Source organism: Dromaius novaehollandiae, chromosome 2 (assembly GCF_036370855.1).
Source record: "Dromaius novaehollandiae isolate bDroNov1 chromosome 2, bDroNov1.hap1, whole genome shotgun sequence".
Lineage (NCBI taxonomy): Eukaryota > Metazoa > Chordata > Aves > Casuariiformes > Dromaiidae > Dromaius > Dromaius novaehollandiae.
Window position 1 is genome coordinate 104,595,343 of NC_088099.1, and position 16,324 is coordinate 104,611,666.

Sequence of the window (16,324 nt, forward strand, 5' to 3'; positions counted from 1 at the left end):
AAGAAATTAGACATTCACACATGCAAGACTCAGCAAAATTATAGTTTTCTCAAGAACTAATACGGCCATTTTAAAGTGGCCACTGATTACATTAGCTAGAAATCAGCTTTCCATTTGGACATACCATTTAAATAAGTGCTCAAAAAGCACAACCTGGACACAGCAGGTAAAGGACACAATTGCAAAACATGCCTACAATAGATGTCTTCCTCAGAGAATTTATCTAATGAACTTCGTAACTTTTGAAATGTAGGACAGAGTTTAACTTTGCAAAACAAAATTTTACTGGGGTTTGTTCTATTTTGTCACATATTACGTGTGTGTGCACGCGCATGCATGTGTGTATCTCTATATCTATATAGATATATACATTTAGCATTTGTATATATTTGTAGCATTTTAATTGATTCAGAGAATCACCTTGCCTTTTGTACAGAGGTATCACCTTCCCTTGCTCCCCAGCACTGGTGGACTGAAATGTCTAACGAGCAATGGTTGGACATCTTCTTCACTGTGCTGGCTGTACTTTTGAGGTTACAACAGGTGTCTACCAACGTTTTTACCACAATGGTTCAGAGCTCTCTGGTCTTTATTAATTCATTTTCAAATCTCTGTCTACCCATATTTATGTCAGGTTCTAAAAATAAGTAGCACCGTTAACATTCTGAATTTTAATTATCTACTGAATATCTAAAAAGATAAGCTGGAAGGGGAACCCCCTCTGCGAGCAAGAGTACAATCTAGTTAAATGAGTGAAATTTATCAGAAAAAGTGAGTAATGAGCAGTAAGGAAGACTGTCTCATTTTGCTAATTTTACTTTATAAATTATCTGATTTGACATTCTGTGCTAAAAATCTGCTTATAAACCAAGAAAACCAAAGGACGTACTCTACTTGGTTGAAGCAGAATCTCTTGCCGCAGAAATTTTTCTACATTAGTACTGCAACGTAAAAACTCCCATGCCACTGAAATGAAGACACTCATGGTTTTTCTAGATCATCAACACATCTAGAAACAGCTGCGTAAGCTGTGCTTTGGGTTTGAATCTCCTGGTTTTCTGCATTCACATCAGAACTGCATTAATTTCACTGCATATTTGTCCTCAATGCACAGAAAGATGACAGCACAGGAAGTGTTAACCAAAGTTGTCCCACTCCCTACCTGCACACCCAGGCCCACTTCAGGAATGAAAGTGAAGATAATTCTTCTTCCCAGTTTAATTCTTACCTTCTGTTTAATGTATTTTTAATGAACTGCACCGAGACTATCACTCCATTTTATTTAGGCTTTTGCCTGGGACTGGCAAGGAATATTTTACACTAAAGTTATTTCACAAGACAGAGACGAAATGGTGCCAAAATAGGTTATAAAACTAAGCATGTGCTAACAGCATCTGTTACAAATAAGGCTGGATTCCACTTTCCATTGTCTTACTCCTTTTTCCTCAAGTTGTTTAAATTTTCCAATTCAAAGGGAATTTGGCTGAAGATTTTCCTTACTTGGTCTTGGCCTCAAGGAGGACTGCTTGCAGAAAAGCTGTACAAAATCATTAGAAGCCTTTAAATAATGAAAGCGTGAGAGAAGAGGAACAGAGACTTCTCCTTGGATGTTCAGACTAGAAAAGATTAGGTGCAATGAATGACCCCCCACAACTGTTTGATCTCGAAAATAAACCACAGAACCGTTAATGTTGCTACTCCAAAAGCAGCAAGTTTTCCTCTCTGCTTGCAATGAAAGGAAGAGCAAAGTGTCATTTAAGTTATTCACCAAGACACCTTGTTTTAATGAACTTCAAGGATGCACTGGCGTCTCTCCAAATGAAAGCCCTCTTAGGCCATCAGGTAATATTAAAAGAAGTATATAATCTACATGATAAACACCTTGTCCTGAAAGAAATACACCATTTTAGGACATGTTTTCTTAATAGCTTCATTAAAGACAGAGCTTTTAGAGCTGTGAAGCTCGAAGAGCACAAAGAGGAAGGGGGTTGGATCTCAGGAATCTTCTCTTTGACCTGTGGCAGCATTTTTTATGGTTTCCTTAAGCAATGTTAAAAGAAACCATGTGATGTATTAACACTGCAGAAGCAGTCTTAAGTCTATGAAAATCCTGGTAATACTAACATCTAATACACAGGAATATGATTACTGCCAAAGAGGACATAGGAGGTAAACTGAACGATGTCTTTATCAGTATATGGACAGGCTGGAAGGTAAGTTAGTGACAAACATTCAAAGGTCTAAATCCAATTACTCAATGCTGTTAAGCCTTTCAGCACCTTTGAATCTTTCTTTTTAAATGACTGGTTTCTGAACACCATGAGAAAGGCATACAAGAGGTATTCCAGTAGTATTTCTATTTTGTCGTTTTTGTCTTGGATTGTAAATTAACTGATTCTCTACTAAAAATATTTTAAACAAATTTACAAGTCATAACGATTTTTATTTTCTTTTTAAGGATAAGGGTCAGCATGCAAAACTCCTTCACGTACATGGCTAGGCCAGAAATGCCAAGAAACTCCAGACCACAGTCCTGTTTGAAGTCTACCATCACATTTAACAAATCTATCCCCAAATATTTCCAACCTATCTGGAAGCCTGATTCTTTAAAAATGTATTTGTGTCCTACTAAACATATACAAATGCCTAGGTGGTACAATAAACACAAGTACTATTGCTAGTTTTATTGCTTATTTTATTTATTTTGTTACATTACCATCCAGATTCTTAATGAATGTTCCCCTATTTTTTCATCATTTTAATGGTGGATTTAAGTTAATTTTTCTGTTGCTCTTGCTTGGTTCCCCCCAACATCTTATTACACTGATATTGTATTTGCTTTTTATTTCTTCTTTGCTTACCTCCTGAACTACCCATGACGACTCAAAATAAATATTCGAAAATACAGTAATAGGAAAATGCTTCAACATCTCCAGAGGCTGATTATCTCAACACAGCATATTTACAGTTGAATTTTCCTATAAGCCTTCAGCTATTTTTAGCAAGACATGTTTTATAACCTTATTACTTCCTAAATTTTTTCTCCTAAATGAGAAATAAAGCTCTCCAGGTTTCTATTTCAGTGTCGATGTTGTTTTTTTTCTTCAGTCTGTATTGCTTTTAGTTCTTCTAGAGATTCAAAGTTCATGCAATAATTCAGTTTATTTTCCCTTGTACTGTTTTTGGCTCTTATCTTTGCTTTAAATGTCAAAGCCTTTCACTTCTGTTACTTCGATCTGATTTCCTCGCTGTCTCTCTTTTCTCTGCAAGCCCTAACTGGTTGTGTATTTTGGTGTGGCCTCCCCATCTTTTCCCACTTCCAATAGTATCTTTTAAACCTCATTGTATCTTTGAACAGTATTTTGCAAAGCCACACTGACCACTTCTTGTTTTTTGTAATCTTCTTTTCAGAGGAACTGCAGCCTGCTGTACTTTGGCTATAAAGTCTCAGCAGTCCCAAGTCTCTTTCTCGCACAAAGGGATTCTAATAAATCCATTGTTGCATGATGTTCGTCGATTTCCTTAATTCCACCACATCTGATTTCTTGAAATTTAGTGCTCTGACTTGATTGTGGATATTTATTTCATATCAGGCTGAATTCAAGCAATATTTTGATCCTTTACATGTTATTCACTTGCTTGCTGTCAGTGAAGTGTTCTGAAGCATTACTTCAGAGATGCAGCTAAACACAACTTACTTATTTCAGTGTTAAAAGATAAGCAACAAGCTTTTGTAATGCAAGACGACTAAGAGAATGCTGTTATGAGAAAGAAGCACCTGAATCTATATTAATTCAGTAGAGACTGTAAAATAAGTTTTCAATACTTATGAACATTTCTGATACAAAAGTAAGCCCCGACAAAAGTCATAAAGAAATCACATTTCTTGGAAAATGAGGAATTAGGGAAAAACTTATGACCATCTTTCTTATTACTTTATTATTCCGAAGCTAGCTGCTTTACAGATTGAACTGGACAATGATTTCTGTTAATACCAGAAGCTGTGACTACAACCAGCTTAGAATGGGTAACATCGAACAAAACATCGCTTCAGGTGTTTAATGATTCTGTTAAGCCAATAATGACATGTATATCAAGTTTCAAACTTTCATTCAAAATGCTATCACCACTTGCACACGATTTTTCATGAACACATACATGTCCACCAAAACGTTTCTTGCAGTATTTCATAATTAGTAGAACTGTACGCTTTTTAAAGAAACTGTATGTTTTAAAGCATCCAAATGAACTAGCTAAAGAAAAAAGCTGACAGTAAAAAAAAAAAAAAAAAAAAAAAAAAAAAAAAAAGCAAATTTAGTGCACAGCTTCTGAAAAGTCACATTTGAAATGTACATAAGAATACATTGTTACCGCACAATTTATTTAATGTGTGAGTCACAATTTCAGGTAAAAAATTAAAAAGCTCCCCAAAACAAAACAATTTTATATTAGTTGCTCTCTATTATAGCTTCCTGTATTTATATTAAGTCCCAGAATGCAAGTCAGTGTTGAATCCGGTCCCACCGCTTAGCTGGGAAGGCAGTTCTTGACCTTTCTGTAGTTATATGTTAGGGGCAGCAAAATTTTTCTTCTCTCTTCCTGAATACCTATTCCCCTCCAAACAAATTCAATAATTGATGGAGAAAAGAGGAACAACTACCAAGAGGGAAGAGGAAGACAGAGGTAGTATGTATATAAGAATAAGACGAGACAAGAGAGAAGAAAGCTGTAAAACCAATGTACTCCTCCTTACTTACCTCTGACTATGCAACAGGCTATTTGCTATTCTGCTCCTTAACACCAAATAATATTTTACTTAAACAATTTTAAAAAAATCTACTAATCTTACATTTATAAACTCAGAGCACTTTTCTGTTAATTTCCAGTGAAACGAAAGCTTATTTCACATACGAATGTTAACATCAATATTCAGATAGAAGGAAAAATAATATAGACAGATCTGTTTAATTAAGAAAGATGCGAGCAAATAAAGCCTCCCAAGAAATCAGACTTATGACCACTAAAACTGGAGATGATAGCAGAAAAAAGTGATAATTTTTTAACATAAAAGAAGCAGTATCCTTTTGCATATTGTATTTGAATATTTATTGGTCATCTGTAAGTGGTAATATTTATCGCATGCTTCTCAATAGCTTATAGAAGTTGACTCTTCCAATCACATCAATATTGCTCTACATCTGGAAGGTAAGAATTAACGCACTGAACAGTATGCATAACTACACAAAATTATGGTGACATTTGCTAAAAATATATTTAAATGTACTTTAGCAAATGAAACTGACATTGCAGCACATAAATGAAGATTTCTTCACACACATACAGCTAAGAAGAGTGTATGTAAACAAAACTGGCTTAATCCATGCCACAGAATGCAATAGACAGAAAATCATTTTATCCTGGTATTTGTGAATGGAACTCGCACTCAACAGGATACTGCATACCATTATTCTGAGTTGTATCTTGTCATTTCTTTTTCAATGAAATTCCTTTCATTTTCTTCAGAATGCTCAAAGGAATAGAAGCAGTACAGGAAAATGGGTGATGCTTATCCATTTTCACCTTTCGAGTTCCCTGCATTGCGCTGCTGTCTATGTTTTCATCATTGCTGATGAAGAAGCTTGAAAGCAAGTCAGCTGCAAGTGCATGCTGCTTTTAAATTTATTTAGTAGCTCTTCTAGTAACCTGTAAAAGGAAAATATTTACAACTTCGGCAGATTCTGAAAAGGGAACAACTACCAAACATTTTGGCTATTCTGTATGTAACTTCAAATACACTGTTCAAATACAGGGCCTAAAACTGCATCTAGTTGAGATATCTGAACATTACAGACGTTTAGAAATACGGCAAGTATTCTTCATAAAGGGATGATCTCATAAAGGGATGATCTATGGCCAGGGGAGGACTTAGCCACAGAGATTTTATCAAGGTAATAAAGTACACCTTTATATCCCTTTCCTTCCTCATAAAGACCATCTCCTGAAAGAAACACACATGCAAAACACAATAGCAAAAGGACTGGTGGTGAAGGATCATAAGATTCTTATCATGTAAAGAAAATCTAGAAACTGCCAGACTGTGTGCCATAAAACCAGTATCCCTTATCAAGGCTATGGTTTTTGGTGTCTATTTGAATTGTGAATTTTAGTTCTCAAATCTGTCTTTGGGAGGTATATCAGGGATTTCTCTTTAGGATCATGTCTGAGAGATCAGAGGTAGAATGACTGCTCTGGAAGAAGTATTCACTCATTTGCAGCTATGTAGTTTTGTCCTTTACAGATACTAAACTATGTATTAGTTCATTCTTTAGCATAAAAATTGTTCAGTTACATCTATGTAGCTGCCCAGAGGGTAGCTGGTGTGGTGGATAATGTTTATTATAATCCTCAAAATACAGGTATAGGATCAAGGGTATTGATGGTTTTGTTGTAAGAGATATTTATTGTAACAGTGGAGATGCATTATTAAATTTTTTATTCTTGCCTCTATGTTTCATCTGTATTTGGAGGAAGAACGTGTTCTCAGAACTTTTTGCTCTATTTCAAAAGCAAGCTCGATGGGGCAGATATGCATTATCTAAAACTTTTGGCAAGCTGTGATTATTCAACAGTCAGTAACAAAGGAAATTATATTGTATGGTAAAAAATAAAAATAAAAATCAGTAACAATTTGAACCACAAAATCAGTATCTGCCTCCTCAGGAATCCCTCTGGAAAATGACTATAGCCACAACAACCATTCAGTATCGTAGCAATGACTTTGGTTAAACAGAAAGGAGCAGCTCTACATCAGTGCATAAATACGTGTTATTTAACACAAATAGGTGTAGTTTATAATGAACTGTTTTGAGTGCTGGCAATTGCAGTGGTAATAACCCAGGAAACAGAACAAAGTTTGGCACTGTCTGGGGCTCAGAACTCTGAGACAGACATAAAAATGATGCAGTTCTTGATTCTCATCTGTCCAATGAAGCTCAGATGCTGGTGACTAAGTCAACAAAATCCAGCAGGTGTCTTGGAAAGTCTGAGTTGAAAGAAGAACTCTCCTTACTCAAAACTGATCCTACCTTTAATAAAGCATGAGATAAAGCAAGAAGATAACTTGAGACTTGCTGTGGAGGGCTAGTGAACATTGGGTTTGAATAAACAGACAGAGGACTTCTGGAAGAAGGCAAAGTTTGCAGACCATGGGCTGTACAAACAGGATCTAGATGTGTCTACAGAATATTCTGAATGTTAAGTGCAAACTGATGTGATGCAGTTCCGTTCCTAAAGATACCATAATACCAATCTCAAAACAGCCATATTTATACTAATATACTCATTACAAATCATGCCTGGTTTTACCATGCTACACTTTATGAAGCCATGCTTATAACATAGACTATCAAATGCTAGGTCGGATGCAGAAAAGCAGCTTGTTTGTCAAAGGCTGCTATGGTGTGCAAGGAGGAACCCAGAACTCCTCCTCTTGACATTAAGGAAGAACCACAGACCCTTCTTATTTGTTTTTAAAATGAAACAAGTCAGTTTTGAAAGTTCCCCAAATACCGGCTGGCAAAAACTCAGACTTTGCTTCTTGGCCATTTTTTAATTGCTGCTAAAATCAGCAAGACAAGACAATGGAGCTCACTGAAACTAAGATTAGCATAGAAAGCTAAAACTGACTGAAATTAAAAAATAAATACAAAGCTGTATTGAACTGGTAAGCCTAGGATGGGAAAGAGAGATGTGCCACAAAGCCATCAGCTCTCCTGTATAATTTAATAGGCCACACTGAACAAGGGCCTAGCTTATTTTCCACACTGTCCAAAGAAGCTTTCATTCTGTGACTCAGAAGAGTAAAATACAGTGAAGGTTAACCCTCTAGTAACAAAGTGCCAGTACAGCAGTAAAAAGAAATGGCCCTAGAAACCAGAAAGGAGATGAGACAGTGCAGTATACTCACTTTTTGTCTGTTCCACTTGAGAGCTGAGGCAAGGCTTCCAAAGCTTGCTTAAAGCTTGAGCTATAAGGAAAGCAAAAATACTTATTTTCCCTCTCAGCAATAACAGTTTCTCTATATATAGTTCATAGAGACATGATATATTTTATCCATTCTTCTTATTTCAATCAATTAACAAAATATCAACTCAACACTTGACATTTATGTGCAAATTGTATATAAAGTGGCCATGGGCTTAGGCAGGTCTCTTGACAGTCCTAATCTGATAAACACCAGAGGCCAAAAGGAAATGTTAAATCAGCAGCTTATTTAAGACAGTGCTTGATGTCCTGGACTCTTCAGGTATTACAGTAATTGCCAGCCTGTCTTCTGCCTAGAACTGTAATACCTGAAGAGTCCAGGACAAAAGAGAAAATTACAGTAGGTTTGCATTGATGTAACATAGAATCACAGAATAGTTTTGGTTGGAAGGGACCTCCAGAGATCACCAGGTCCACCCCCCCCTCAAACCAGGGCCAGTTTTGAAGTTAGACAGAGTTGCTTGGAGCCTTGTCCAGTCAAGTTTGAATATTTCCAAGGATGGAGATTCCACACCTTTCTTGGCAACCTGAAGCACATGTGCAGGGAACAATGCAAGACCTGCACAGACGTGTACAATCTTCTGTCAGCAGAAGACGAATATGGCTATTTGTAGCAACTATTAGTGACAAGTCTAGGAATAAAAAGGCATCTAAGAAGATTCAGCTTCTGGGGTTCACTCTGTTTTGCTCATATGCTGATTGGAAACAATAGCACTTACTTTTGTCCAATTTGAGCTGATGCCAAGTAGTTTTCACCTAGGCCTTCATCACCATCAGACATTCAGAATAGGGAAGCAAGCGTTTCCAAATTGAATGCAGCGACATCATTGAATATCACATGTGACATTACGAAGATATATTAGAGCCTCAGGCCTTACAACTTCCCCTAATAAATGTTCATGATGTAACATGACTCAACTGCAATCAGTGGGAACATGTAATGCCAGGCCTAACAAAAATATAGGTAATCTAAACTAATGGATGAATATGTTCATATCCAATCCCAAGGATAATCAACTAACAACTTGTAATCAATCAGTCAGTATCAATCAAAACTGCTGACAGCTATCACAGTTTGTGTTTTTGGATGTTTTGACTGCATCAGTCAAATGCTGCTAGTGCTTTTCCTTCTTGCTTTATATTTGTATGTGTGTATGTGCCCCACAACATTTATCTTCAATTTTGTACCCCACTGAAAGATGCTAAATTGCTGAAAGCCTTTTAAAGGCCTTCCTTGTAAGACAGAGACGGAAGCTGAACTCACTTTCCCTGACCAGGTGTGTGGAAAACGAGAAGTGTATTGTGCAAGCTTGCGGAAAGCCCTAATTTTCCATATCCCTATGAGGGGATCCTGCCAGTGGCTGGTTCTACATTTTCTCTGAAATGTCTGCCACGCTTTTTGCAATATGCTGCATGGGACCCCTGTGAGAAACTGGATGAAACTCAGTGACACCTTCCTTTGTCTTGTTTTAGCACTATTTTCCTCAGCAGCTAACTACTGTTCTTTTTTTTTTTTTTTTTTTTTTTTTTTTTTTAAGGTAAGAGTACAAAATATCTAGCTTGTATCAGCAAACAAGCTCAAATTAATAACAAAAAATTAAATGAAAGTAAGAATTTTCTTTAAACTGATAAAACCTTAATGGTAACCTGTTTCCCACATATTTGCTTAATACACCACATATTCTATTTGAAGCACAGTTTCTTGAAAACACTTAATTTACATTATGTTCTTTGCATGTTTACCAAGGATTTCATTACAATGAAACAATATCAATTACTGCACATCTTACTTGCTTTCTGGTGTTAGGTATATGGCCACTGTATCTCTCAAAGCACAGATCTCAAGTCTTGCCTAAAGACAGAAATACAAATATTGAAACAACCTTACAATGCCTTTTGGTCAACTGAATACTAGTATCACAAAGCTTCATCTGTTTTTAGAGGAAAATACTACATGCTGCAGTGTTAAGCAGCCTTGGCTTTAACAGTTTGTTTCATGTATTTTTGGTTGCCATGCTGCTATGTCAGTTAGGAAAGTGCTAAGAGGAACAATTTCATACTTTTGATTCAAGTCAAATTGTTTGTACAGTCACTATGACTATGTAGCAGTCTAAAAACATCGGTTTGTCTCTCAGTAGCAGTGATAAATCTTGAATTCTGTTCCATCTTTTCTGTTCTGTGATAGAAAGACACTACCCTAATTTTTCTTTTGTCCCCTTCCCCCCCCCCCCTTTTTTTTAAAGGCCAGTAAGCTTAACTTCTCACAGCATGGCTTGGGCCAGGGAGGAAGGAAACAAAAATCTGTCGATACACGTTTTATTCTTAGTTTTGCTGCTGAATTTTTTTTTTCCCATCAGATGAGGAAGTAGTGCTTTACTTCTCTTGTCTGTCACCTGGTGGGCACACAAGCTTGGGGATTCTACTCCTTACTCTATACTGTGTGTCTAGGTATTGATTTCGACCCAGGCAAACTATAATGAAGAATGAACTCAAGGACTACACAAAGTTCATATATCTTTCTCCAGTCTTTGAAATATAATCATTATCATGACAGGTTTTATATGAAACAAGAACATTCTGAATCTGATCAATACTTAAATAACTTATTCCATACAAACATTAAGTGAACTTCACCACAATTCAGATTCAGCTCTTGTTCACCATATACAATTTAATCCAGCCAGTTATTACAGCAACTGATGTAAATTTAGTCAAAATTCATACCATAACAATTTTTTAAAACAGAAATTTTTATAATGCAACACAGAAATTTGATTCCAATCCAAAGCAAAGGTTTTGGCTTTTATATCTTCCCATCACCTCTCTTTCTCCTAGGCAGGAAGCCAGCAGATTTATGCTTTTTCTCCTACAGAACTTTCTGGCACAAAATAGAATGTAGCTAACTACCCATTTTATACTCATAAGAAATATTTTTCTCATTGCAGAATGTTTCACCTTTCTCTGTATAGCCCTCCAAGCTGAATAGTCTAGGATTTCTTAAAGTCCAACATATAAGATTTCGGACTCTAAGTTTTAGCAGGTTAACAGTACAGTGGGAATGTCACATTTTCAAGTGCCACAGCTTAAACAAACATGGTGGAAGAGCAAAGCCTGCAAAACTATGGATCATCCGATGCAGGAAAACAGACTTCGGCTTCTCTTGACAAAGTCCGATTCTCCATATAGGGGATGTATAATTGATCAGTCTGACCAGTCCAGACCACTCTCACACTGCTATTGTCTAGCTCAAATTATACAGGGTTTTCTATGTTCAGAGGAACAGGAAAGAATCATAAGTGAGAAATTTACAGCAGGGAGGGAAGATCCTTTCAATTACAGGTTTAGGCAGCAAGTTTATAAGGTGGGTCATCTAGTCAAAGAAAAATGATATACCACCAACTTTGCTGTTGGTCATTGGTTTGTTTAAAATGGCAGTCAATCTTCTTGCTGTGGTCTTATGGCTGTGATCTTCTTACCTTAATTCTCTGTCAAGTGCAATCACTAACAGCAACTGGCCAATAAGGCTTGCATTTAGATACTTAGTTTCCCACCACAATGTAAGAATGCTGTCACAGACAGTAAAAAATGGTGGCTGGTTCTGCCTGCCTAGCACAGTCATAGCAATCATTGAGTCAGTGGGATTTTTTTTTAATGTTTTTTTTCTTACAGACTCCTTTAAAACTTATTCAATAGTGAATACAATCAGACCAATCAGAAATGGAGAGGGCAGTACAACAGTATCTGTCCTACCTGCGCAATGGCAGAGTGCTAATACAGAATTATCATATTAAACAAGTGACTAACAAGTTCTGCAAAGACTTGCAAGATCCTACCACATCACATTTTCAAGGTCATAACTCTCTAAAGATCATAAAACTGTTTTTTTCTTTTAAAATAAATGTTTTGCTGACAAACCAAAGACAGCATTTAATAACATTTCAAACATCATTATGATGCTTCTTATCTCATGGGATATAGGTAATCTTTTATGTACTCAGATGCAGACTTCACTAAAATATAATCAAACCCCAAAATGGAATTGTATTTACTATTATGCAGTTCCAGCATCCCAAATGATACTGATCCATATACCTGAGCAATAGGTCATATCCTAATACTTTTTGCCTCCTTGTTTGTTTCCAGTGCTAAAATAAATCCAACAAATATACAGATTATATTTCTCTCTCTGTTACTGTCATTTTTCTAAATTCAGATCTTTGACAGTACAAAGTATGCATCTACCTGTAAAGCTCCATTTTTACTGAAGGATGAAACACATTGCATCAGTCGACTCAATTCTTCAGAGACTGCTTCTACAATCCTTGACATCACCCGAGGAACCAAGTCTTTGGAAATGGTAAATACCTGATAGTTACAAAGTAAGAACCATGAGCATCTATTAACAGAAATATTTTATATATTAACATTTTAGTAAAAAGCATTAAACACTTTGAAGGGATTGCTTTGTTTTGATCAATGAACAAAAAAAATTCAAAACAATCAGAATCGGAAGATTGTCTTTGACACTTGCCCTGTACTTCGACCAATCAGCTCTGTTAATAGCAGTGTTAGCTACATGCCTTAAATGATGTGTGATAATGACATTTTTCTTGCAATGCATAAAATCAGCTAGATGCCAAAGCATCTGCTCTCTCCTGATGGATACAGGTGGTCAGGTGGTCACACACAGAGTGCTGTTTTGTGAGTAGCACCTTTAATCCAGAGAAGTAAGGCACACCACCCTGATTACACATTCAACTACTTTTTACTCAAGCATTTTGCAATTTCTTTCAGAGCCCTTTACATGTGGCAAAGACTCAGCTGCACACTTGTCAAACCACTGTCAAATGGCAAGTATTTTTATGCTGTATGGCAGAGACAAGCCTTTGAAAGGGTTTGAGGGTATGATGGTGTAAAGGATTTACATTTAGATTCTTCTGCTGCTGTTAATTATTGGTTCCTGGGCAAAAAGATTACATCTCACTTTTTCCTATGCCTCAAGACCATCTTTTTAACTACTTATTTGTAAAACTTTTTAAAGCAGTACTTGGATCTTCCATTAGAGGTTCAGAATGGTGACTGCAACATTAGAACAAAACAAAATTAAACATTAGATCTATGCCTGAAGAACAGCATGAAGTAGCCAATCTTCCTTAAAGTAAGCTTTAAGGAAGCGAGAAATGGTCGGTGAATTAAAAAAGATATATATATGATGTTCTGCACAGAACTGGGGAAAATGCAGGCTAAGAGGTTGGAATAGAGAGGAAGTGAGATTATAGGTTAGGCAGATCAAAATTGTGTGAAGACTTAAAGGTGATGATAAAGCTGCACTAAAACTGCATGGGGTTGGGCAGGGGGAAGATGACATAAGGAACTGAAGATGATGTGACTGGAGTGGTGAAAGCAGAATGAAACTGGATAGTGTTTTTAAACACTTTTTTTCAGATTTCTACTTTAAAATGATCTAAAAAATTAAACAGTTGAATGATTTTTTTGCTAGGAGACCTTTACTTTATGTGAAGTTTAGATCTCTTATGTTTGACAAGGAAATGTAGCAACAGAAGACATTCATACAGGTATGTAAAGATGAATTAAGGGAAACAAATATGAATGCAAGATTCCTATCCAGTTTTCAGTTATTTGAGAAATGAATTACGTATCAGGGATCCTATAAAGCTGACCATTAAAAAAGGCAGATTTGCATCACAAGCTAAGTACACTGACCACATAATTTGCTGGCTATCAGTCATTCACATTGCTAATTCAACCATGCAGCCTACTTCAACTGTTCTGACCCACAGAAGCTATGTAACTGACATACTTAGCTGTGCAGTAAGAAGAAAAAAAAAAAAAAAAAAAAAAAAAAAACGGTAAAAATCTGCGAAGAGGTCATCTTATTCAACAGCAAATATTACTGAGCAATTCAACACAGACATACCAGGAACACACTCAAAAATCTTCTACTGAGAAGAAAAAGTTTGTACCCACAACGAATACTCTTGATGTTACTATACAGAATCCAGGAAAAAAAATTCTCAGCAATGGTGAATCATCACAAATTTGCAATAAGAAGCCTTATTTTGATTTCAGTTAGATTTGTATTCTAAGGTAGAGAAACAATTTTCGTTCCACTTCAGTCCATGGCCGTTCAGCTGATGGTTAATTTCTGCTGTTTCAAACTACAGAAACTTACAGTCTTGCTAGCTAAATTTAAATGTGACCCAGCTTACAGAATTTCACCAGAAAACAGTGGAAATGGGAGTTTCATCTTGACACATGTTTTCATATTTCTGCAATAATTCACAAGTAGAAATTTATGAGACAACACTATTTGGGCCAAAATCAGTATCAGTCTCAATGAAGTCAGCAAGACTGTGCACCTTTCTGTAGCAGAATTTTAATGGGTATGCCTATTTACAGGATTAGCTCACTAAGTCACAAATGCCTTTGAATTTCTTTAAATCGAAAACTCTCATTTTCATTTTTATTAATTTCGACTACACTGAAAAACAACATTAGACAGATGAATGTCATGATGGTATATATTTTTGTTTCCTCAGTCTGAAGCAGTGGGTGTAAAATGCAGCAATGCTTGTGTTAAAACTGCTATAAGTAAATACTGAAATTGGAGCAAAAAATTTCAAGTGATTGATGAAGTTTTTGAAATATTTTAATTTATACTAATCATTGTAATCTAAGGAGCTGTGAAATAAACAAAGGTCTCAAGTGAATCTTCTAAAGTCTTAAATGAATGCAAGAGGTAGAACAGCTTTATCTGTGATATTTTGAAAGGTAGCTTTGGTAATAGATAAGTAAGAGTAATACTGACACTATTTCTAACACTAATATCATGAGCAATAGTAATGTGGTAACACCCTTGGTGATTAAGAGGAAAGAATATGTAGACTAGATGCTGTAACCTAAAGCACTGTAGAATATTCCTGCATATCATCACAAAAGGCCAACTAACTGTATTTCTGCAAACTGATTATAGTTACTTTTATTTTAACAAACACGCCCTATTGTAAGCCATTACCTACCCAAGGATTTCAAAAACTCTTTGTGCTATATATAGTCTGTAAAGCTTTCAGCTTTTAGGTTTCCACTTTCTATCCTATATACAAGGATATGACATATATTGCCTTTTCACTCCAAGTAGCATATGTTGAACATTTCTTCTAAAGCACAAACTCATTTTTACATGCTATGGAAAACAAAGTTAAGCAGAGAGAGTGAGTATCATTATATATATATATATTTTTAATCTGCATGGAAAGGGAAGAATTGAGCTTTAGAAGTTGACTTTTCTCTTCATCAGACTGTGGAAAGAATAAAAAGCACTCCAAAACGTGTAATGGGGTGTTACTGAGGATAAACAGGAACCATTAATCTCCTTCTGCCTTTAAAAAAGTTAGCAGTTTCATACTTGGTTGCCTAAACCTAATCCAAAGCTATTACATCCATAATTAGACATTTCAAAAAAGGCACAATTTTCAGGTGTGATGAAAGTCAGGATTTACCAGAAAAAGTACACTAAAATTATTCATATGAATATAAGCATCAAACAATCTGGAGTTTTCTCACCTCTGCATGCACAGCAATGATATTCACTAATGCTTCTTTCAAATAGTTTCTGACACCTAAAACAAAACAAAAAGGATAATTAACCACTTTCATTCTGTTATCTTGACAAAGCCATAATATTCTACTGTTAAATACTGTACTTTTTCTTTCCATCTCTTTTGCTAGCACTTTTGCAATCAGAAGCAGAAAGAGAAAGTTCCATAGCCACACCACCACAGTCTATTTCCTTTTTCAAATCAAATGGAGAAAGGCACATTTCCTTACAGCAAAAGCCAACAGGTTCCTGTTTCAGTATTCTTCTGTGACAACCCAATTTCACCAGCTTTGCAATTTAATAAAAATCTAGCATATTAAAAAAAAAAAAATCCAAAACACTCTGGATGTCTTGCTAGAATATATGTACCATAGGACAGAACATATACTACAGCTTGATAAATTCTAGGGAGCCAGAGAAGAAAAGGGTTTAAGTACAATAGCCTTCAAGAAGATGATCTCACTACTTTATCAGCTTCTCCCTCTGTTAATTATTATAAATAGAAATAGCAAGGATTCTTGTTTCTCTGAATGTGGTTTAGAGGGTATTACTCATGACGACTTAGAGGAGATGTCATGCCTTAGTAGAAGTTTCCTATTGAGGAGGGTGGGAAAGTCAAGCAAGCATTCTATTTACCCAGCACATAAAATGCTTATCAATTTA

General features: G+C 35.9%; 1 protein-coding gene across 3 annotated transcripts in view; it reads right to left on the bottom strand.

Moving 5' to 3' along the window:
• Positions 1 to 3,913: 3,913 nt before the first annotated feature.
• The window catches only part of EXOC2 (exocyst complex component 2), a 139,021-nt gene continuing 126,610 nt past the window's right edge, over positions 3,914 to 16,324 (bottom strand). For all 3 annotated transcript variants that reach the window (XM_026114852.2, XM_026114850.2, XM_064507100.1), the window contains 5 exons: positions 15,628 to 15,683; positions 12,286 to 12,408; positions 9,834 to 9,895; positions 7,967 to 8,026; positions 3,914 to 5,703 (listed from right to left, as the gene is read on the bottom strand). In XM_026114852.2, coding sequence (XP_025970637.2) covers positions 5,610 to 5,703; positions 7,967 to 8,026; positions 9,834 to 9,895; positions 12,286 to 12,408; positions 15,628 to 15,683 — 395 coding nt within the window. In that variant the 3' untranslated portion in view covers positions 3,914 to 5,609. The remainder of the gene's footprint in view (positions 5,704 to 7,966; positions 8,027 to 9,833; positions 9,896 to 12,285; positions 12,409 to 15,627; positions 15,684 to 16,324) is intronic.